Raw genomic sequence first — 24,544 nt, forward strand, 5'->3', positions numbered from 1 at the left:
CACTCTAAATGTTAGTTACAGAAACTTCTGAATCCTAAACTGGATCTCTCTGCCAACCAAGGCATGTTTGGACCATCTTCCTAGACCAAGAAGAGCTGTGTGCTTAGGACGTTCAATTGCGTGTGTTATAATTAGCCTGAGAAAAATATGACAAGAAAATTAAATCTTATGCAAATACACAACATAATGCACTTCAGAGGCAAACAGAAATATCTGCATAACCTGCTGTTTAAGATTATCCACATGAGAGCTTTCATCCATTAGGGTTAAGGGAAAATCTGATCATAAGATGACAAGCTGTGTAACACCTTGTCATAGGACCTGCTGTCCTTTTTGGATGGGAAAACAGGATAATGGGAAATGAGAAGTTAAGGAAAATAACAGAAGTTGAAATGAGGTGCCAAAGGAAGGCAACCATAAACTAGCTGAAAATACTGAAAAAAAAAGGTGTGAAGAACATGAAATAACAATTACTTTAGTCAACAACATTCACTGACTGCAACCATTTGTGTAGAAAAAAAGGGCATATAAAGACTATGTACACTTATGTATATTCATAAAGTATCTCTAAAAGACCATGCAAGAAATTGATGGCTTTGGGAGCCTCCAGGGAGAAAAACTGGGTGGTTGTGGGGGCTGGGGATGGGGTGGAGAAACTTTTTACTAGATACTCTTTTGTGTTTTTTGAAACATGTGAATATGTTACCAATTTCAAAATGGATTCTTTTTAAAGATCCTCTCATAGGGTGAGCAGAGAATGAGTTAGAAGTTGGAACCTGGATTCTGGTTGTGCCCCTTTATCAGTATCAACCAGTGTGATTTACAGCAAGTCTCTCCCAACTCTGGACCTTGACTTCCTCCACTGAAAGTGAAAGGGTTACATTATATTTTATAACCAGCTCCCACTTCACAGGGTTCTCCATTAAGCAGGGACCACAATGCTTCAGCCACGTTTCCTCCAGCCCTGTGGAGCGTGAGCTTCCTAGCTCCTTTTACTCTGGACCTGGTCCTTCTAGCCCACGTTCTTTCTTTTGGTGGTCATGGCCCCTTCTTTGACCTCTTATACCTGGGAATTGCTTGTGATAGAAGAAAGGTAGCTGAGAGCTTGAAGTCAAGTAAAATGAGAATGACTAAAAGGGCAAAAAACCACTTGGTGCATCTAAGAAAGACCCCAGAAAAAGAGAGAATTAGGTGAGGCTAAGCGTGTACAAAAAAAAAAACAGAGTGAGGGAGAAAGGCAGTGGAGATGCTGAAGCACGTGAAAGGAAGGAAGGAACAGCAACTCCAGTGCCAGTTCCATGGTGGAAGGAAGGGAAGGGTGTAAGAATATCCATGTGCAATGAGTAAAACCGCAGGGGAGAAGTCCTCTCTCTCCTTCCACCAGTACAGGAGTCCCCATCATGACTCCTGGACATTTGCTTAGATGCTATAACACTGGCCACCTCTAGGGCCCCACATGCCACCAATAGCATTGACTGAAAGGTATCAGATGGCTCTGTTCTGTTCCATTGGTCTATAACTCTGTTTTGGTACCAGTACCATGCTGTTTTGGTTACTGTAGTCTTGTAGTATAGTTTGAAGTCAGGTTGTGTGATGCCTCCAGCTTTGTTCTTTTCCCTTAGGATTGACTTGGGATGCAGGCTCTTTTTTGGTTCCATATGAACTTTAAAGTAGTTTTTTCCAATTCTGTGAAGAAAGTCATTGGTAGCTTGATGGGGATGGCATTGAATCTATAAATTACCTTGGGCAGTATGGCCATTTTCACAATATTGATTCTTCTTATCCATGAGCATGGAATGTTCTTCCATTTGTTTTTGTCCCCTTTTATTTCGTTGAGCAGTGGTTTGTAGTTCTCCTTGAAGAGGTCCTTCACATCCTTTGTAAATTGGATTCCTAGGTATTTTATTCTCTTTGAAGCAATTGTGAATGGGAGTTCACTCATGATTTGGATACCATCTCACACCAGTTAGAATGGCGATCATTAGAAAGTCAGGAAACAACAGGTGCTGGAGAGGATGTGGAGAAATAGGAACACTTTTACACTGTTGGTGGGACTGTAAACTAGTTCAACCATTGTGGAAGACAGTGTGGTGATTCCTCAAGGATCTAGAACTAGAAATACCATTTGACCCAGCCATCCCATTACTGGGTATATACCCAAAGGATTATAAATCATGCTGCTATAAAGACTCACGCACACGTATGTTTATTGCGGCACTATTCACGATAGCAAAGACTTGGAACCAACCCAAAGGTCCATCAATGATAGACTGGATTAAGAAAATGTGGCACATATACACCATGGAATACTATGCAGCCATAAAAAATGATGAGTTTGTGTCCTTTGTAGGGAATGGATGAAGCTGGAAACCATCATTCTCAGCAAACTATCACAAGGACAGAAAACCAAACACTGCATGTTCTCACTCATAGGTGGGAACTGAACAATGAGAACACCTGGACACAGGAAGGGCTTGTCGTGGGGTGGGGGAAGTGGGGAGGGATAGCATTAGGAGATATACCTAATGTAAATGACAAGTTAATGGGTGCAGCACACCAACATGGCACATGTATACATATGTAACAAACCTGCACGTTGTACACATGTACCCTAAAACTTAAAGTATAATATAAATAAATAAATAATAAAAAGGTATCAGAGAGCACCCCTAGCTTCAGGCAGAGTTGGAGAGAGAAAAAGGGAAGAGAAGAAGAGAAGGGAAAGAGAGGAGGGGAGAGGGAGGCAGACTGACACAGAGCCACAAACACTACAGAAATAAGACCAAAAAAAAAAAAAAGGCAGAGAAAGGGGAAAAAAGAGATTGATTTAGGATCACAGTTGCCCCCACAAAAGCCCATGTGCCTCATAACATCAATAAACGTTATTATTTATTTATTTATTTATTTATTTATTTATTTATTTTGAGACAGGGTCTCACTCTGATGCCCGAGGCTGGAGTACAGTGGCATGATCACAGTTCACTGCAGTCTCGACCTTGCAGGCTCAGGATCCCCCCACCTCAGCCTCCTGAGTAGCTAGAACTATAGACGTGCATCACCACATCCAGGTAATTTTTTGTATTTTTTGTAGAGACAGGGTTTTGCCATGTTGCCCAGGCTGGTCTCAAACTCCTGAGCTCAAGCAATCTGCCCATCTTGGCCTCCCAAAGTGCTGGATTACAGGCGTGAGCCACCGCACCTGGCCAATGAATTTTAATATTAAAGGTAATGTGGCTCTTATCACCATTTGCAGAACAGCCCTAAAGGAAAGTGCATTCAGCATTCTAAGCAGCACACCAAGAACCCATCATTGCTGTTTCATCTCTCCACCCACCACCTCCATGAAATCCCTGAAGCAAGGGGACAGTCAAGAGCCCCCAACCACCCGCAGAAATATCAGGAGCTAGAAGTACCAGATCAAGAGTAAAAGGGTTGGTAGGCTTATACTCCACAGGGCTGGAGGATCACATTGCAAGGAGATTCACACCCAAGAGCCTATCTCAAGAGCAAAAACTACAGGAGAAACAGTTGAAGGAACTGGTGACATTTAGCCTGGAGAAGAAAGGATGGTCTTGAGGACTTCACTAGCAGGTGGACTGCTAGACCCCTTTCAGCATCAATGTGCCCTGATTCTATAAAGAGTTTGAAGAGTTTCCATGTGAAAGAAATACCAAAGTTATTTTTGTGTGGGTCCCCAGGGATAAATTAGGAGAAATGGGAGAAATTCACATGGAGACAGATTTCAATCTGATGAAAGGAAGAAGCTTTAAACACAGCAAGATGTTCCAGAATAGAATTGATTACACTGTCACTGAAGGAATGTATTGAACGGATTCCTACAGTGGGCAGGAAGGAGGCTTAGGTAGTATCTCAGATACTTTCCAATTCTGAGCCTCTGAGTAGCAGGTAAACAGGAACACTGAGGGCTCCAGTGAAACCTGATCAAGCCACACAAGTGTCAGCTCTGAAAATTGTATTACAAAAACAGAAAACCGTGTTCACTTACATTGATCTCCCCTCCCAACAGATTCATTTAATGAGAGAAAACAGCTTATCAGTGGTGGTGGTGGTGGTGGTTATACCCCAGAATGAGGGCAGGCTGGCCAGAAGACTTTCCCGCCACTGCACACAACATCACACAGAATGCCAGAACACCAGGCATGGTGAACAGATGTTTCAGAGATAAACACGGGAAATTTTCCTAAAAACTTATGATTGGCACATCACAATGCTAAATGCTAATTTCTTGGTGGAGAGGTTATGTGGGTCACCCCTGTTCTGCCTCATGAATTTGTTTTTCTGGCCAAGGGAGTCTTCCAGGATGGTAACACTAATCCACAGGAGCTGTTGTGTCCAAGTACCTCTGAGAACTGAGGCAGCGTGGACTAGGGCTGGAGAACACAGGGATGGAGTGACTACCTGGGCAAAGCCTGCTCTCCTGACTGGTAGCTGTGTGGCTTAAAGTGAGTAACTTAACCTTTCTGTGGTTAAAGTTTCCTCCTCTTTAAAGTAGAGAAAAAATGGTATTTGCCTCCTTAATTTGAGGATTAAACACTTAGAGCATGTATGATACTTGTTTTTAGTGTAAAACACTTAACAGGAGGCCCTAGCACTTAGGAAGTCCCACATTTATATTATTATCATAATAATATAATTTTGTAAGGAAGTATGATGGAGGGGGGAAGCCCTGCACTTTGAAATGAGTTAGAGTTGGATTCAAATCCTGTGCATGCACCAAGGCTTTGCATCAACAATGGTAAAAATAGCCAGGCATGGTAGCACACTCCTGTAATCCCAGCACTTTGAGGCTGAGGCAGGAGGACAGCTTAAGCCCAGGAGTTCAAGACCAGCCTGGGCAATATAACAAGACCCTTATCCCTAAAAAACAAATAGTGCATAAAAAAGGCCAAAATACCTCCCCCGCAGAGTTGGAGTGAGAAATTAAATAACATTTGTTTATGTGCCTAGTTCTGTACCTGGCATATAGTAGTTGTTCAAGAAATACTAGCTCCTTTTTCCTCTTCCCCGGTAACAGTGTTTCATCAATGTGCTAGGTCACTGTGCTAAGAGGTAGGGATACAAATATGAATGAGGTGTAGTCCCTGTCTGCAAAGGGGTCATAGTCCAGCAAAAAGGCTTGGACACAAACAATGATAAGGGCTATCCTAGAGGTATCAATCTTCCAAGGTATGCTGGGATCATAGGAAAAACATGACCCAAGTTTGTCTGGGAGAATCAAGGAAACCTTGACCTAGGAGGCAATGCATAAGCTGAGATTTGAAGAAAGAACAGAATTTCACTGGGCTGGTCAAAGAACTGGTCAGAGAAGAGGGTGGGAGTATTTCAAGTTGCATAGAGAATGTGCTGCATACATGTGCCATAAAGAGAGCCATCAATCATTGCTTGGAGACACTAGCTGCCCATGTGTCTTTCTCTAGATTTCTGTGTCAAGGCCCCTTGAGGCCTAAGCAGGATACCCCTCCTCTCCCTGGAAGAGCTACCATCTGGAGAATTCACAGGAAATCCCATGGCAGAGAAGACAGTTGGTCAATCAAAAGTAGCACATGTACATTTCAAGGGGGAAATAGCTAGGAAAGAGCAAGCCCACAACAGCTGAACACATCAGAAACCCAAAATGTTTTAAAGGCTTTTATAAAATAGAGCTTCATGCCACTCCAGATTTATGATGCTGGAAGATGGCAGATGCTTGTCCTGGTTGCTTCATCAGTAACTGCACTGAGGTCACTAGGTCACCCCACCTTGGCCAAGACACGGGTCACTGTGGCATTTCCAGGACCCTTGAGACCAGGCTGGGAGCACTGGAGTATGAACCTTTGGTAGAGGCCCCAGTACAGCAGGCAGCTTCAGAACCCTCCCCTCAAAGCCAGCAACAGATATCTTCAAGCAACCAAACCCAAAGCAAACTGTCATCAATGCCCAACTGCAATAGCTTTTTCCCCAGATGAGTGAGAAGGGTTTCCAGGTGTGTGTATGTTGTGTATATGTATGTGTGTTGTGTGTATGTATGTATGCAGTATGCATTGGGTATATATGCATTTAAGTGTATATGTTGGTATACATGTATGTTCATGTATATGTGTGTTGTATGTGTAGTGTGTGTGTGTGTATTTGTGTATATGTGTGCTTGTACATGGTGACTGTGTGGATGTATGTATGTGGGTGAGTGGGAAATGAGGGGCTCAGAGGTCCTCTTCTCCAGAGACCAGATGCAGGGAATCATCACGCTGTAAGGGTGCCCTCAGGTCAGTGGGGAGGGAAAGCCCATCCCAGCACTGCGTCTCTCCTGCTTGGAAACCCACAGCTCATTCAACAGATCTGGCCAAATTGCCCCTAATTCATCATTACAAAGACGGTAAAACTCCTCTCCACACCCAAATCTCTGCTTCCCCAAGCCTCCTCTCCCCAGAGGATACACACTTTGGTCCTTCTTCCACTGGAGCATCCTCCCACCCTTGGAGTCCCTTCACACTGCCTCCACCACCAAATTCTACTCTCCGGATAATGTCTGGAAAACCCCTTTATCTCATGGAGTAATGGGGCTCCAAGAGTTCCCTGTCCCAGCAAGGGGAATGGGAAAGATGGAGTCTCCTGTCCCTGGAAGTCCTACTCCCCCTTCCCACCCTCTCGGAGAGCTGTGCTTGGCAGACTGGGCCAGGGCTGAGCAGTAGGCACTTCCAGGGAAGGGGCTGGGACACACATGGGATGTCCCTAAGAGGCTGAGGGGAGGATTGTCCCACTGAGCCTACCCTGCTCGCAATGCCTCAACACACATACTCATTACATACAACACATGCACATACACACACACACACACACAAAACACACCAACCACACACCACATCTAGAAACCCTGATATCCATCCACACATCAACACATCCATTTCAAACCCAGGACTCACTAAGTGCACACATACACACACGGAACATACACGTCACCATAGACACTACATCCTGCCTGCACCACACTCTAATGGCCACAGCACGCCACCCGCAGACATGCTCACATTCAAGAGTTTCACAGAAATACCCATTCACACATACACAATGCACATCCTACGCACACCCAATACTTGGCACCACACTCGCAATGGTGTTCAAATGCCCACACTACACAGCAGCTCGCTCTCTCTACAGCCCATCTCACACCCTCAGGAGTCCTCTCACCCCTGTCTACACTGGGGCCACATCAGCACAATGGTTATACTACTTATCTCTCCCACAAGCCCATACACCTGAGCACATCTCTACAGCGCATCCCCATCCCGCTCCCCACCACACCCCACCCCTGCACCCGGCCGACTCCAGCAAGAGGCTTCCCGCTCGGTGTGCAGCGGCCACAGTGGCCAGGAATTAAAATGCAGCGAGGAGGAGCCGGGCGCGTCAGCACCGCGTCTCCAGGAGCGCACGGCGCTCACGGCCACCGCCGCCGCCCCGCCCGCCCGGAGCCGCGGGGCCAGCGAGCTGAGGAGCAGGTGCTCGGAGCCCAGCCGCGCCAGCGTCGCGCGGCCGCTGCCCAAGTTCGCCTGGGGCCCAAAGAGGGTTCTCCCGGGCAACCCGGGAAGGTGCTTAGCCGGCGTCACGGCCACCGCGAGCTCGGAGTCTCGAGAGGAGAAGGGCGCGCGGAGCAGCGAGTCCGGGTCACCCCCGGGAGGTGTTGGCGGGTCTCCGCAGTCCCCAGCTCTTGTCGCCGCGGGGGCAGAGAGAAGACGCGAGAGACAGCAAGGCCGGGCTTTTCTGGAGACGCGAGGCACCTAGGAGAGCCGAGGCGAGAAGCGACACTTCCCTGCGGCTAGCATCCTTGAAGGGGCCCGGCGGCGAACAGCCTCCCGCAGGACGCCCTGAGAAGCTCTCAGCCCCAGGCGAGAGCGGGCGCCTGGCAGGACTTAAGCGCAGGACTTGGGGAAGCCTAAGCAGGTCTCTGCCGAGCGCAGCCCAGGGAGCAGTAACAAGGAAGGGTCCTGGAGGGGAAGGGAAAGAAGGCGGCAGCCGGCAAGGCGACCACTCACCCCCGTACACACCCACCCCGCCCGCCCAGCCAGGAGCCGCGGTGCGCCTCTGGGGGCGCTCGTTCCTTGGCGCCTTCTCTCCCGTGTCCCAGCACCGCTGGGCTACGGGCCGGGCTGGTGGGGTCCCTGGGGATGTCCAGATCAGGCATGGTGGCCGAGTGGCCCTTCTCCCAGGACCAGCGTAAAAGCTGGGGTTAGGCGGGGCAGGGGGGACTCGGCTCAGGGTCCCCCGAGGTCCAGGACGAGGGGAGGCGGGCGCAGCACCCAGGGACTGGAGAGGCGGCTCCCAGTGGGACCCCTCCAGAAGTAGTGCCGGGCGCCGGGCATCCTCCAGGAAGACCAGGGGCCGGGAAAGCCTGGGAGGCGCTCGGGAGAGGCCACTGCCAGGGGCTGCGAGCTGAGGCGGCGCTCAGCCCCGGGCGGGCGCCCGCGGAGGCGGCAACGGCGGCGCCGGGCGGGCATGCCGCGCCACCGGAGCTCCTTTCGGGCGCACGCTTCCCTGGCGCGGGCTGCGCGCGGCTGCCGCTGCTGCTGCTTCCACTGCTGCTGCGGACTCCCATGGCGGCTCCGCCCGGCCGGGGCCGCCGCCGCTGCCGCCAGCCGCGGGCTGAATGAATGAGCCGGAGTGGCGGAGCCGGGCTGCCCGCAGCCGCGCTCACCGGCCCGGGACGCTTCCGCATGGCCCGCGAGGAGCCGGCGCCTGCGGCGTTGGCGGCTGCCGGGCAGCCCGGGGGCGGCAGAGGCGGCGAGCGGGCGCTGCAGGGGCCAGGGGTCGCCCGCAGGGGGCGGCCGTCGCTGAGCCGCGCTAAACTGCACGGGCTTCGGCACATGTGTGCCGGGCGCACGGCGGCTGGGGGCTCCTTCCAACGGCGGGCGCTGTGGGTGCTGGCCTTCTGTACATCCCTCGGCTTGCTGCTGTCCTGGTCCTCGAACCGCTTGCTCTACTGGCTCAGCTTCCCGTCACACACGCGGGTGCACCGCGAGTGGAGCCGCCAGTTACCCTTCCCCGCCGTCACCGTGTGCAACAACAACCCGCTGCGCTTCCCGCGCCTCTCCAAGGGGGACCTCTACTATGCCGGCCACTGGCTCGGGCTGCTGCTGCCCAACCGCACCGCGCGCCCGCTTGTCAGCGAGCTGCTGCGGGGCGACGAGCCGCGCCGCCAGTGGTTCCGCAAGCTGGCGGACTTCCGCCTCTTCCTGCCTCCGCGCCACTTCGACGGAATCAGCGCCGCCTTCATGGACCGCCTGGGCCACCAGCTGGAGGACATGCTGCTCTCCTGCAAGTACCGCGGCGAGCTCTGCGGGCCGCACAACTTCTCCTCCGTGAGTTGCCCTCCGCGCGAACCCGCTCCCTCTGCGCCCCACTCCCCGGGAGTCAGGAGGCCTGGTGTTCCGCCCCCTCGGGGCTGTCCCCAGGCCTCTTGCAGTGTTACCACTCCACGATGCCAAGGCAGAACCCACTCTTGGGTCCCCTGAGTCTTCTCCTGCAGGTTGTGGGAATTTGGACTTAACTGTAGGAGGAGTCGCCTCCCACCAGTGGGAGCTCTTCTGTCCCAGCCCCTCCTTCCAGTGTCAGCCCCCAAAGCCCTCATTCTACTCCTTATGGTCCCGTCTGTGAATATTAGTCAGCCTCCTTCTTCCCAACCTCAACTCCAGGCCCTCAGGACTCCAGGAAACTGCTCTGTGTTTGGAGTGTAGATCTCTTAAGTGCGGACTTCTTGTCTTTGGGAAAACCAATAGATGGCTCTTAAAAAAAAAAGGAAGCGCTTCAAAAGTGGACCATCAGGGGAATCACGCAGAGTCCCTAAGCAGGCCTACGATCCTAAGCAGCTTATGTCTTCAAAGTTCCCAAACACTTAGAATCTAGGAGAACTTGTGAGGAAACTCCCAGAAAACCAACACTGAAGCTGTAGACAGTTTGGTGGGAGAGGCAGCAGCATGCTTTGGCTACTTTTTCAAAGTGCAGGAGTCTTGAGCATCCAGCGGAACTGAGCAGTGGTGCGCCAGGGTTGGGCCCTTCACCTGGCCTCCGTCCCCCATAAAATGTAAGTGTGGGTCTTCTGGTCTGGAGGATTGCTCTGGAGTTGAGAAAGCATCCTAGCAGGCATGTGGATGCAAATAGCCGCGGCCAGGAGAAGCTGTGCTTAGGGTTTGTAAACCATTTGCTGTGCCGGTTCCCCCACGCTGTGGGTCTGGATAACGCAGCTGTTGGACAGAAGGTATCTGCCTTGTGCAGTCTGCCTTGGAGGAGTTCTGGTGCCAGGCCCCAGCATGATGCATGCCTGTCCAGCCATTCGTGTGCAAATGTCCCTTAGGTGGGTTTGGGCTTTTCCACTAGTGCAGGGAAGGTTGGTGTGTGTGTTTATTGGTAGTGCTATGATGGTGATTTTACCACATCTGACTCATCACTCCTGAGATCCTCATTTCTGACAAAGCTTTTTTTGGGAGGTAAAGAGATGCCACGGTTCCAACAAGTGTTGGCATGATGCCGGTCAGACCAGGTCTCTCATTGGCTGATTGGATTATTCCTTGTCTAGGAAGGCAATCCTGGCTTCAATCTTGTCCTGCTGGCTTTGCTTTAAGCTTGTATATTTAGTAGCCCTGAATTATCCACTCCGAAAACATTCCTTATTTCCTGAGATTTTCAGCTGGCTTTTAAAGAATATCTACCTGATGGCTCCCTGCTTTGGCAAGTAGGAGATGCTGTTAACATATGCTTCTAAGTGATTTCTTCCAGGACTCCAAGCACAATTCTGAGTTCCACGAAGCTGAAGGAATGAGGGCAGCGATCTCTTGTTGTTTATTGTTTTTTTTGCTGATCACTAATTAGCAGCCTCAAGAGTTAGATTAAAGTTCAAGGTTACATCCAAGCAGCAACAGGCCCTCGCTCCGGCTCCAAGTTTTACAGCATGGCCCATCAAATGTAATTCTGAAAATCTGACTATTGCTTTGCAAAGTGTGTGGAATTGCATTCTAACAGCCACTATGCACTTTTGATACTCACCGCAGCCCTGCGTTAATGAGTTTTATTTCCATTTTTAAAATAAGAAAAATGAAGCTCTAAAAAGCTGTCCAGTGCTCAGAGCCAGCAAGTTCAAAGTCCAACTTTGCATACCACTAATTGCATTACACAGAAACCACATGTACCCTTCCTCTCTGACCTTGGGCCTCTCTTCTCTCAGAGGACTTACACAGGACTCTTGCCCTCTCCCCACCTCTACTCCTAGGAATCCTGTCCCTCCTAGGAGCTGGGAGAGTGGAAAGTGGAGCCACCCCATATGGCCCAGGTCGTCAGAGTCTTGGCAACATGTCCCTGTGGCATGCAGAGGACACAGTCCCTTCAGGAGCCACCTGACTTCAAACTCTGCAGCAGGCATGGCCATGAGTTGTGTGGGTCAATTGTTAGGGAGTTGAAGAGAGTAAGGTCCTTCCCACTGGGGCACACCCTTCTCTTACCTCCCTGTACTCTGAGTCCCTGTGTTTGAAGAGTTTGCAGGCACACACACACCCAAGCAAAAGTATTACCTCCATTCCCCAAAGGTATGTGTTCCTGGAGACTCAGGTGACCCCTAGTGGCTTCCTATCATGGCCCAGTCCTGGGAGTATCCAGCCCCTTAAAGTTGCATGCTGTAGGTTTTTCCAAGGACCTCAGAATTAAAGGCTTCACCCCTCTATCTGTAGAAGCCAGAAGCTATTTCAGGGAGCCCCAAATATACAGCAGGCCTGTCAGGAATATTTTCCTCTAACCACACTGCCTTGTCTCTAGCCTTTGTCATCTTTGATGGAGTGGCTCCAAAGTGTAGTGGCTGAGAACATGAACTCTCAAGCTGCACTGACTGGGCTCAAATTCTGAGTCTACCACTTACCATGTGCCCTTGGGCAAGTGACTTAATCTCTCTATTCTTGAGTTTCCTAAATCATCTAATGGAGATAACAATACTGTATACACCATATTAGTTGTGTGTGTGTGTGTGCGTGTCAGAGAAAGCTCTGAAAACTCTGCTGAGCCCCTAAAGAAATGCTTCCTTTCAATCACATCAGCCTCCTAACTGGTCTTTTGGCCTCAAGCTCTGTCCCAGCCAACACCCTGCATCCCATCGTCTGCTTTACAGCCAGAGTAGTCTCTAAAGCACTGCTCAAAGCACATGGTTTCCCTTCTTCAAACCTTTCATTTGTTCAGCTGTCCTCAGATTAAGGCCTGAGCTCCTCAGACCCTCCACCTGGTCCTGCTTTATTTCTTGCCACACCCTCCCTCATACCATGTACTCAAGGTCTACAGAACAGCTCCCAACAGCTGAATCCCTGCTCCTCAAGCCCCTCTGCTTGGTTTGGTTTCTGCTGCTGCTGTAACTCCCCTTTCATGCTGCTTTGTCTGCCTGGGGGACACCTGCCTGCTCAACAGGCAGCTCTGGGATTTCTCCTGCTTTGGAGCCTTTCCTGACCACCTGCTGCATCTATGCCACATCACCAAACAACTGATGCCTTCCCCTTCTTGCCCCTCTTCCACCCTGTTTAGATGTCAATCCTCACACAGGCACATGTCATCGCACCTGTTAGACTGTGCCTGTCTCCCCCTCCAGACCAGAGTAGGAATCATATCTGATGTACTTGCTGTCTCCGGCACCCAACAGACAGCTTGACAAGTAGTGACAGGAAAGGACTGGGGAATGCATACCTCCATCAGGTACCCCCAACATTCCCTGTTGTCCTGTGTAGCCTGCAACAAGGCTCCTGGCTTAATTCCTCTAGAGAACACCAGTGAAATGTATTTCAGTGAGAACCAGGCCACTTCTGGGCATTTATTCCTTTTGGGAACAGAGAAGGGAAAGTAGAAAACAAGATGCCAAGCACTCCCCAGACACCTGTGCTCCCCAATCCTAAGAGGACTAGAGCAACAGGTGAGAGATGGAGTTCTAGAGGAGGCCTTTGGGGGGATGTGCCAGCTGTCCCTAAGTCCCATTTCAGCCAGTTAGTCCCACGGTCTGGAAATAAACCTGGCAGGGGGGTGGTGTCTGTTGGGTCTTATCCTCTAGGCCCACTCGAGATGTGTTTAGTTGCAGCTCCTCTCTTTGTTGCAGCTGTGCAAGAGTTAATCTCTCAGCAGTCAGATAAAGCAGCTTGGCTTCTGAATGCCTGTGTTGTTTCCCTGGCATCAGCTGTGGACTCGAGCTCTGCACACTCTGGCCCTTCTGGGGTTTCCTGGGCCAGAAGAAGGGAGCCTTCCCAGTAATTGGGTGGGATGCAAAACAGTGAGGCTGAGCTATCTGAGCACTGGGGCTTTGGAAGAAGAACCAGGGGGTTGGAACAGAAACCAACAGAGGCCAATCGGAGGTCCACTGCAGGAACAAGGAGCAGTGGCTCTCTCTCTGGCAGATGGCATGGTTCAGGGGAGAGTGCCAGGCAGACCTCAGCGTGGGTCTTTGGTGCTGCCATTTCCTAGCTCTGTGCCTTGGACAGACACTTTGCTCCATGAGCCTCTGGTAATAATTCCTGCCTCGGAGATCTGAGGTGAAGATAACATGAGCAATAACTGGCACATGCCTGGACAGCAGTAGGTGCTCAATATTCAAGAGCCATTATCATAATGTGGATAAAGTGCTCAGCTCAGTGTCTTGACATCTGATGGTAGCAGTTACTATTCATATTTACTATAGTATTCATAGTATTCATAGTTACTATTCATAATTACTATTCATATAATTATCGTATCATATTATGACCACTTACCTGAGTAGAGATATACGCTCATTTTCTCATTTTCCAGTTCATTCATTCAATCGACCAATGTCTCTTGAAGGTCAACTATATACTAAGTTTCTGTACTAGCTGCTGGGGGATATAAAATTAAATAAGGCTTGGTACATGCCCTTTGGGAGCTCTCAGTGATGTTGAGGACAGAGATGTGTGAATAGATACCAGGAGCATACAGAGGTGCTGTGTGGGCTCCAAGGATCAGACTGGGGATCTTCGATGGTTTATTGGAGGAGGTGGTGTCTCAGCTGAATCTTGAAGGATAAGTAGAAGCTCCAAAGTAGAAAAGGAGAGAAAGAGGACTTCAGGGTGAGAGGACAGGAGTCCAAATGCGAGAGTTCAGGGACATGAAATAATGAGATTGAATGCATGCATTCTAGGCCCCGCGCCTAGTTCAGGGTGGCTGGAGGGAGGGACTGGATGTGCTGAGATGGGAGCTGGGCTGAGGGGTGATGATGCAATTATGTAGTGGGTGCCTGGAGACCAAATTAAAGTTTTTGAACTTTGCAGCAAAACTCTGACTTCTTTCACTACTGGTTGTTAGACTGTGGAGAGAGACCTCATCTGTGTCCCAAACACCCCAGCTGCCACCCTGTTCCTAACTCTATGAGAGGCCACTCCTCCCTGCACCCTTCCCTATTGCCCAACCCCCTCTGCAAGAGTTAACCTTGAGTTCAGATTTTGGACCACTCATATGTACTGAAAGCGAAGAAAACAGCGTTTAGTTTCATCACATTTTGTCACATCAGACAAGCTGGCTGCTACTTGCCAGGACAGAAAGCAAGAAATCATTTCAGCAACATATTGTTTAAAATCAGCTAACTCTGTTGAAATGGCACTAGGCCAGGCAGTCCAGTAGTTGGGAGGATGGATAGCTTTAGGGAATCAAGAAAGATACTTTTGTCTTTAGAGAAAGAGGAATAAATGAGCTAATACATGTGAGGTGCTTAGACCCATTCCTGGCCCTAAGTAAGCACTCAGGAAATGTGAGCTATTTCCATTATTATGACTTGCGGTGAGCATTTTGAGTGAAGGACAAAGGCAAATAGCATTGGGCAGCTGTGATGTGCCAGACTCTGGCTGGGCACATGTCATCTCAATTCTGTGCAATAACCCTGGAAGACTGTGTGAAAATCTACATTTTATAAATGGGTGAACTGCAGTGCTGGGAGCATCTGTAATCCACCTAAAGTCACAGACTCAGCAGGTAACAAAGCTTGGGTTTGAACCCAAGTCCTCCTGACTGCAAAGGTACATGCACGTTCTGCAGCTGCATGAGGAAGGAGTCCATCAGTAGGAGGCAGGGTGTGTCCTGGGAAGTCCAGCCCAACCTCAGCTTTGCACTGGCTAGTTGAGTGACTTTGGTTTCAGGATTCTCCTGTTTAATATGAGGGCATGAGCCAAATGATCAACGGGATTTAGCTGAAAAGTTCTGTGTTCAAGTGGGCAGTCAGGGGAACGGAGAGCTCAAATAGTGCGGATGGCGTGAGTTTTTCAGCCAACCATTTCTTTTCTTTGCAGAGCTGAAACAGTAATTAAGGGGGGAAATGTACAAGTTATTGAAGTGCTAGAGACAGGATGGTGATTAAATAGACATTTATACAAGGAACATGAAAAGACCTCCACCAGTTATTTGACTTCGGGGAAATTAGTTTAGGGAATCAAATGTAAACTCCACTCAGGTCTGCAGATATCCAAATTGACCAACGTCAGGATGATTCTGATAGTGGCTATGTTGGGGCCACTTTGGCCAGTCACGAAGGCATCAATCAAATGTCTGCCCAATGGAGAAGGGCTGGAGGAATAGCCAGGACATTTGCTTCGTGTGTTGGTTGCCTTCATTCTCCTAAGTGATTTGCTTGGATGAACTACTCAGAAATTGAGTCAATTTCATTGACTCAATTGGATGTCAATTGGAGTCAATGCACATTAAGCACCTACTGTGTGCCAGGCACTGAGTCACCAAGATGACCATAAGTCTGATCTGTTTCTGGTAAATAGGCTTGCAACAGTCAATGTGCCTCATCGGAGTGACTGAGTCTAAAAGGAGCTTCCTGATATACAGGGAGTGGGGCTGGAATGAAACAGCCTAGGATTTGTATTGGGTACCTGTTACATAAACAGTCACATTCAATTTTAACAGCATGAATGAGTGTCATGGAACCCTGCTTACAGATGAGAAAGCCGAGGCTCAAGGAGGTACAAAGTCATGCATCTGGGAAGTAGTAGAGTCACGATTCAACCAAAGATCAGTCCAGCTTCAAAGCCCATGTTCTTTCCTATGGCTCCATTCTGCCAACACTCAGAGATGCTGATAAGAACAAATCCTTTCATAGAGGGTACCACTCACAATCTTCCAAGCCTTGAAGTTTTTTTCACTGCAAGTTGCTGTAGGCTTTGGAGAGTCATCCTGGGTTCCAAGACCTGCAACCCTGAGAAGGAAAGACTGTTCGTAAGAGGACAAGATCAGTAATGAATTTGCATCCTCCTCTGCCCTCAGACAAACAGAAGAGAAGTAGATCTATGGAGGAGAATCTGCCCAGGAGTTGTGAAAAAAAGTTTTAATTGTGCCACAACCTCAACTAAATTACTATTTTCATTCTTTCAAGGACACTGGTAACTTGAAGTCCTGCATGAGGAAATGGTGCCAAATTGAGTTCCAGCTCGGGCCTGTGCTAACAAATAGATGACTCACTCATAATTGGAACATGAATTGTTGGTAAAACAAATAGAGGCTGCTAACGTACTCAGGAAGTTTGTTCTGAGCATGTCAAATATCTCCCCTGACACCATTGTTTATACTATTAATTTGCCTTGTAAATTGTTTCCTCCGATTCCACACACATTTATTGAGCTCCTTCTTTCTGCCAGATACTTTTACATTCATTATTTTATTTCAGCTGACAACAGAGCAGAGAAAAACGTATTCTTTTGTCCCTGATACCAAAAAGAAAACTGAGGCACTGGTGGTTCAGTACCTTGGTCAAGGTCACAGAAGCCCTGACTTAGGGTTCCAAAGTCAATGCACTGCATCACAATTGTTCCCACAAAAAGATCTTGGTGCAGCTTTGGCCAGACAAACCTGCATTTGTAATCAGCAGAAGCTTAATTTATTATACCTGGATAGGATGTGATAATGTACATTGCTATCTCTGCAGCAATGGAGGATGCTGATTACACTCTATTGCCTGCCTAACTCCAGAGGTAGGAGTGACTTGCCTGAGGTCACTCAGCACAGGAATACAAGAAGAGCCAGCATTTGAATTAAGGTCTCTTAAGGCCCCATATACCTTTTCTTCCTCCAGCACCTCTGTTGCTGGTCAGTGTCAGTTTGAGATTTCACCTGCCCTGGAAGATGTTCTTAGGGAAAAAGTGATGGGCTTGTGAGTACTTTGCAGAAAAGAACTGGTACTAAACTGTTGCACCACACTCCAGTTGGCAATGGACAGATGCAAAGTCCTTAAGGGGGCTACGCTTCTCAAACTTGAGCATGTCCGGGCTACTAGGCCCTGAACAGAGACCCTGATTCAGTAGGTTGGGGCAAGGCCTGAGATTTGCATTTCTAACAAGCTCCCAGGTGGTACAGTTGCTGCTGGTCCACGAACCACACTCGCTTTGAGAGACAGGGCTGTGGGTTCCTGGAAGCCTTATGAATGCTGATAAGGAGGGATCCCTGTGGTTCAGCCATACTGATTCATTGGATCTATAAAAGTGCATGTGGGATGAACATCCTAAAGTGAAGCAAATAAGTGTGCCTGGGGAGAGGTGCTGGGCTCCCCAGTGAACCCAAGAGAATGTGCAATATCAGAAGCATAAGTGCTCTGGGGGAAGCCCTCTGCCACACCAGAGCAGGGTTAACAGAGGGCCAGGGCCTAGCTGGGGTGTCAGTCAAACCAAAGTGCAAAGGCCATGTGTAGGCTGAATGATGGCCCCTTAAAGATGCCCATGACCTCATCCCTAGAATCTGTGAATACATTACCCTATGTAGAAAAGGGACTTTGCAGATGTGATTTTTAAGTTAAGGATTTTGAGATAGGGAGAATATCCTGGGTTATCTGGATGGGCCCAGTGTAATCATGGGTCCTTAAAAGTGACAAAAGGAGGTGGGAGAATCAGAGTGAGAGGAGATGAACTGTGGAAGCAGAAGTCAGAGAGAAAGAGGCCGGGCGTGGTGGTTCACGCCTGTAATCCCAGCACTTTGGGAAGCTGAGGCGGCAGATCACTTGAGGTCAGGAGTTCAAGACCAGTCTGGCCAACATGGTGAAACCCCATCTCTACTAAAAATTCAAAAATTAGTCGGGTCTGATGGCAGGCAACTGTAGTCCCAGCTACTAGGGAGGCTGAGGCAGGAGAATCACCTGAACCTGGGAGGCGGAGGTTATAATGAGCCAAGATTGTACCACTACACTCCAGCCTGGACAACAGGGCAAGGATCTGACAAACACACACAAGCGCACATGCACACACACACACACACACACACACATACACAGAGTTGGAGAAAAAGAGATTTGAAAGTGTTACATTGATGGCTTTGAAGATGGAAGAGGGGGCACAAGTTAGGGAAGATGGATGGCCTCTAGATGCTGGAGAAGCCTAGGAAACAGATTCTGCCCTAAAGCCTCCAGAAAGAACACAGCCTTGCCGGCACTTTGATTTTAGCTGGTAAGACTCATTTCAGACTTCTGACCTCCAGAACTATAAGATAATAAATGTATGTTGTTTGAAGCCGGTAAGGTTTGTGTAATTTGTTACAGGAAGAATTGGAAATTAATAGAGGCCTCATTTGCTTCTGATGTACAAAACACTTTCTATTACAGACCTGAATCCACATTAGTGAACGAGGCTGGGTAATTTTGAAGCAGAATCTGTCCAAAATTCAAAAAAATAAAAGAATTTGTAACAAACACGCATCTAGTTTCAGAAATAGCTTGGGAGTATTTTAACCACACTTACATAATGCAAGATTGGGAATTTGGACTCCAGAAACTTAGAAAGGAGGTGGTTAGGGGGAGTAGAAAGGAGATTGCCTCAGGAGTCAGACAGACTCAAGTTCAAATCCCAGCTTTGCCAGGTATTGTATTGGCTGGGTGGCCGTTAGAGAGCTGCTTACCCTTACTGAGAGTCATTTGGCTCATGCCCTCATATTACAGAGGAGGATCCTGAGGCCAAAGTCACCCAGCCATTCAAGGCAAAGAGGAGGGTGGACTGGACTTCCTAAGACACACCCTGCCTCGCACCAATGCGTTCCTTCCTCATGTAGCTACAGAAAGAGCATGCACATTTGCAGTCATGAGGACTTGAGTTCAAATCCAAGATATGTTTTAGTATAAGCTTTTGTTTCCTCATTTGCAAAACACAGACCATACTTTTCGTGTAGGGCTGTTTCAAAACTTAAAAATCATATGTTAATCCCTTTATTATTGAGAGCCAGCCATAGGCTAGTGTTTGTGGATAAATGTTTAGTGTAAATACAGAAACTGTTCCTGCTCTCTTGTATGTAAAAGTACAGCAGAGGTGTGTAGGTCCTAAATAAATGTGAGCTATCACTATTATCTTCATCATCCTTATCATCATTAAAATAGGTGATTCCCCTCAATTCTTCCAAGAAAGACTTTTAAGGCCATAGAAAAGTAGACTTCAATGGCCTTCTGTATATTGTTACAATTCTAGCCAAGAAACATTATGTCATTTTCATATCACACCTCTCTGGGTAGGTCAGAGCCCTTTTGTGTTTCTTCCCCATTCAGTACTCTGATCAAAATTAAAAATCAGAGAGGGAGATTGAGTTGCTCGAGGTCACACCGCAGGTCACTGGGAAGCTTGAAATAGACTGTAAGGAGATTCATTCTTAAGCCTACAGATGACACTTTTGTATCACAGCAATATCAGTTTGTTCCTCTGTAAACTCTCTCTTCTTCCAAAATATGTATTATGGCCATCCCCATCTGATTCTGATGGCATATCTGATCTGAAAGTTGTTGATACTCTGATCTTAGAAAGTGAAGGGTTTAATCTTCTCTTGGAACCCCTCCCAGTGAAAATTATTTTCCCACTTTGAAATGGCACGGGCATCCACTGTGAACTCACATCCATAAATCTAAGTCTACTGCTCAGGAAAGCAGATGAGGTTTGATTCTGCTTCTCAGAACAGTCTCACAGAGAAAATTATGGAAAGAATTTGATTTATAGAACCACCTCAAAGGCTCTGGAGTGAGACGCGTGTTGATTCACTTTATTACCATTTATTTTACACTATCTTTTTACGCTCCCTGCACATGGATTTGAAAGATGATTTGGATAAATGCTTATGACCTGTCAGATTGCGTAGCCCTGTTGAGGCACATGGCTGCCAACATCTTGGGTTGGGGGATCCTCATACCAGTTTTGGGGGTCAGGCCCAGCCTCTAACAAACAGATGTGGAGGTTCTAGCCCAGAGTTCTTGTCTGAACTTTCCCAGCTCTATGTTTGTATGGTACTTGGTGTGGATCTCCAGCTGCAACCGCAGGATGTATACAGGCAGGCTTGATTTAAGATTCAAATATCTCAGAACAGCTGGGGATATTTAACATCACTATAATTACATTACATTTTTGATGGTGCATGGAGTGAGAGCCTTTTTTGTTGTTGTTGAATATTCTATGAGCATCAAATATTTTAACCAGCCGGGGAAACATGACTGCATTTTTCACATCCAAGTAGTTTTGTTTTTATAATTCCGGCCGGGGATGAGTGTTTCGGGCTTTCATCTTTTGCCATGTCTTTGGAACAGCAAGAGCAATGTCTCCTACGCTCTTAGGTGGGCTATGATGCTGGGGAAAGACGAAAACGGAGCAGGAACGTGTAGGCACCCGCTATGTGCCAGGAGTGAGGAGGGGTCAGCTCACCAAAAGTGGCCTTGCTAATAAATGATGTAGCTGAGATCTCTACAAAGGCAAGTCTGGCAACTTAGGTGGAATGGGTTGCCAGGAAGTGGGACACAGGAGAGGGATAAAGGAAGGCTACTATATACATGGCTCTGTGCCTCCCATTTGTTATCTTCTTTAATCCTCAGGACAACACTCTGGGGCTATACCCATTTTACCAATGAGGAAACTGAAGCTCAGAAGGTTAGTAGAAAAAGTGGTGATGAGGATCTGCATCTCACACTCTTAAAATATAGCATTTGGAATATTCAATGCACACCACCACAGCTGTCTAATTTAAAAAAAAATTATAGAGTTGGGGTCTTGCTACGTTACCTAGGCAGGTCTAGAACTCCTGAGCTCAAGCAGTCCTCCCGCCTCAGCTTCCCAAAGTGTTGGGATTGCAGGTGTGAGCCACCATGCCAGACTGGAATTTTTAATTTATGTTGACCCCTGGCTACCTCACTCCCATTGCCTCTCTCTCGTGCTCCACGTTCCAAGAATTTTAACCAGCCAACAAGCCAGGAAAGCACCTAATACCTTGACCGACCTCCCTCTTCCCATCCTCCTGGATTTATGAGTTCATGGCCCAAAGTCACAAAGCTAAGTCACTGGTGAGCTGCTTATCTCTATTCCAAAGAATTTTCCAGCTTCCATGTCCTTACTTCCTTTCCCCTGGATGCCCTGATTCACCATCTCTGCCTCTGATGCCCTGTCTATTCTAGACAACTGGGTGCTTAGATATGCCCAGAATATGCCTGGAAGGATGCCTGAGATCTGATAGCAGGCTGTCTCTGAGGAGAGGCCTGGAAGATGGGTTGCAGAAAGAGAGAGGGAGCCCTGCTTCTCACTCTTCACCCTTATCTATGACCCGAATATTTTTAGCCACGTGTGTATAACTTACAACAAATCAACACATAAGACAAAAGAAAAATACTGTTTCTAAAAATCTCATCTCTTCTGTGATTATCTCAGGCCACTCTTCCATATAAATCATCTGTAGGCAAAGGGATGCTTTCCACCCTTTCAACCACGCAAAACTCACTTTGTTTATGCCCCTCTGATGACCCTTTCCTTTCTCGGTCTTTTATTGCAATCCTGTGCATTGACTCAGGTTCCCCTTCCTCAGCTGTCATCTCCTTGAGGGCAAGGGCCATGTCTGGCTTTATCCTGTAGCTGTCCCAGCACCTAACGCTGTGCCTTGTAAGTGACAAGTTCCCTGTCTGAATATTGAATTGTTGAAACAGGAAAAAGGATAGTTCCACCAAAAAAAAAAAAAAATGTGGACTCATTCATTCGTTCATTCATTCATTCAATAAAGAGTTATGGCAAACGATCATAGGCCAGGGATCCCGGGGAATATGGGATACGGAGGGAAATGGAGCTGACCCTCCCCTCACAGAGCTCTCATCCAGATCTGTGCTTTCCAAGTCTCCCCAAAGATCAGAACGATGGGAAGGGCTGATTTAAAAAATCCCTCACTCCAAACCAGAACTATTGAATCAGAATTTATAGGGGAGAAGCCCATCAATTTTTTTTTTTTTTTTCTGATACAGGGTCTGTCTCTGTCACCCAGGCTGGAGTACAGGGGCATGATCTCAGCTCAGGTGATCCTCCTGCCTCAGCCTCTCAAGTATCTGGGACTACAGACACGCACCACCATGCCTAACTGATTTTACATCAGTCTATTTTTAACAGACACCCCCAGGTGATTAAGGATTTTAGAAAAACATTGTATGTTGGGGAGTAAAGGAGCAGATAATATGTAAGTTAACAAATAAATGAACAAGACTCCTTCCAATATTAATAAATGCTGTGAAGGCAAAAAAAAAAATGAATAAGGGCATCTGATAGGGAACAGCAGGGGCTGCCTGAAGCCAGGGAGCAGGGGAGGATCAATTCTCTGAGGAAGTGACATCTTCACTGAGATCAGGAAGATGAGAGGGGGAAACTATGCAGGGATCCGAAAAAGGATTCCAAACAGGGTAACAGCCAACCAAAGGCCCCGAGTTGGGGAAGGATCTGTCTTCTTCCTTCCCACACTGGAAAACCCAATTCCAGTCACTCATTCGCTTGTTCTTTGTACTGTGGGTACATCTGGCTCCTTCCAAGATGTGGCTGCCTCTCTCGCCCACACAGTATGAAAGAACAGCCTGATTCTAGCAGCTCTGGAAATATTGACCTCCGGAATGCTAATGTAACATAGCTTTAGGTCCTTAGGCCGAACTTTCCTTCAAAAAATAACTCCAAGCGAATGGAAAAAAAACTGCAGCAGGAGGAACCCAATCACATATCCCTGTCTAAGGGCAGCTCGGTGAGAGTGACTGAGCCAGGCCCTTTTCTTTGGAGTATTCCATTCTGGGTAATTAGCACCACGTTCCTCTGCTGATTAATCTTCACCAGGGCAAAGGTCTTAAGCCTTTGATGTTCAGATAGAGTTTCCTCATTCAGCCTCCAAAATGTTAGGTCAGGATGGCTGGTTGCCCACAGCAAAAACAGGCCCTTTCCCTGGCATTGTGTTCTGCAGAGAACTTACACATCTTTCACATCTGTTATCTTCATGATAACCATGTGGTGAAGTAAAGCAAATTGAATTGTTCCTGTTTTACAGATGGGGCAGCTAAGGCCCAGAGAAGAGAATTGACTTGCCCAAGGTTACCCAGCTGGTACCAAAGCCAGGTCGGTCTGACTCCTATTCCAGAACTTCCCTGACTCATGGTGGTGAATTGCCACTGGGAGTTTAAATATGTGCCCTTCTCCAAGTCTCAAAGTCAGTGTCACCTCCCAGGGGAAGTCTTCCCTGATCCCAATGGAGAGCACTGTGAAACCTGGTCACAGGGAATTGAATCCTTGGCTTGGAGGGCCCACAGTGCCACCTGGGTCATCTATAGACAGAATTTCTCAAACTTCAATAACTTTTATGTGCGTGAGAGTCACCTGGGAATATGGCAAAAATGCGGATTCTGGCTTAGTAGGTGGAGCCTGAGATTCTGCATTCCTGTCAAGCTCCTAAATGACATCAATACCACGGGTACATGGACCACATTATATGTAGCAAGGATCTACAAGGCTGGAGGCAAAAGCAGGATGGAATAAAAGAGAAAGAAGGGCATCTGTCCCCAGACAGACCTGAGTGCATATCAACCCTGCCACTTTATTCTGTTACAATAAATCATCCTTTGGACAGAGTTCAAAGCCCACCTTGTCCTGAATCCTGCTCTGAGAAGCAAAGCAGCTTCCCCCCAGGCTAGACCGTCAGGCTGCTGCTGCTTAGATGTGCAGACAGCACAGCAATTGGTAAGTTTCTATTAAGATAACTCTTTCCTTTGTCTTTATATGATACTGAAATGACAAGCCATTGAGGGAGTCCATGTGAATGGAGAAATGGCAACGGAGTCACATACCTCCAAAAGGAGTTAGTTCCTGCGAGGATGAGCTGCTAGGTATTTCTGCTCCCTTTTCTGATTTTGTGGATATCAGTAAATGTGACAATGACAGGTGGGAATCCAAGGAGAGCCTCTGGCTTGATCACAGTAATCAGTTTTTGTCTTTGAGCAGCATGTTACTACTTAGGAGCGAGAAAGTCTTCAATTAAGGGAGCCTTGCCAATAACAGGGCATTTCTAGGTAATGCAGCTAGAAGCTTTCACTTTTGTTGCTACAAGGCCTTTAGTTAGAATTGCTAAGGCTGTTTGCAAACCATGCCTTAGCTTATTCATTCAATTAAGTCATTCATACCCTCATTTGTTTTTTCAGCCATTCATTCCTTTGCTTACTCTTTTATTTATTCACTGATTGACAGCTTCATTTACTAATGCATACATTTATTGAGTACCTTCTATATACCAGGCACTGTGCCAG

General features: G+C 47.7%; 1 protein-coding gene across 2 annotated transcripts in view; it reads left to right on the forward strand.

Moving 5' to 3' along the window:
* ASIC2 (acid sensing ion channel subunit 2) overlaps window positions 1-24,544 on the forward strand; it is a 1,138,845-nt gene that overhangs the window by 849,772 nt on the left and 264,529 nt on the right. The window contains exon 1 of one of the 2 annotated variants that reach the window (XM_055388502.2): window positions 7,437-9,350. The exons of the other annotated variant lie outside the window; for it this stretch is intronic. Coding sequence (XP_055244477.1) covers window positions 8,643-9,350 — 708 coding nt within the window. The 5' untranslated portion in view covers window positions 7,437-8,642. Of the gene's footprint in view, window positions 1-7,436; window positions 9,351-24,544 lie in introns of those variants that run through there. 2 annotated transcript variants of the gene reach the window in all.

Source organism: Gorilla gorilla, chromosome 4 (genome assembly GCF_029281585.2).
Source record: "Gorilla gorilla gorilla isolate KB3781 chromosome 4, NHGRI_mGorGor1-v2.1_pri, whole genome shotgun sequence".
NCBI lineage: Eukaryota > Metazoa > Chordata > Mammalia > Primates > Hominidae > Gorilla > Gorilla gorilla.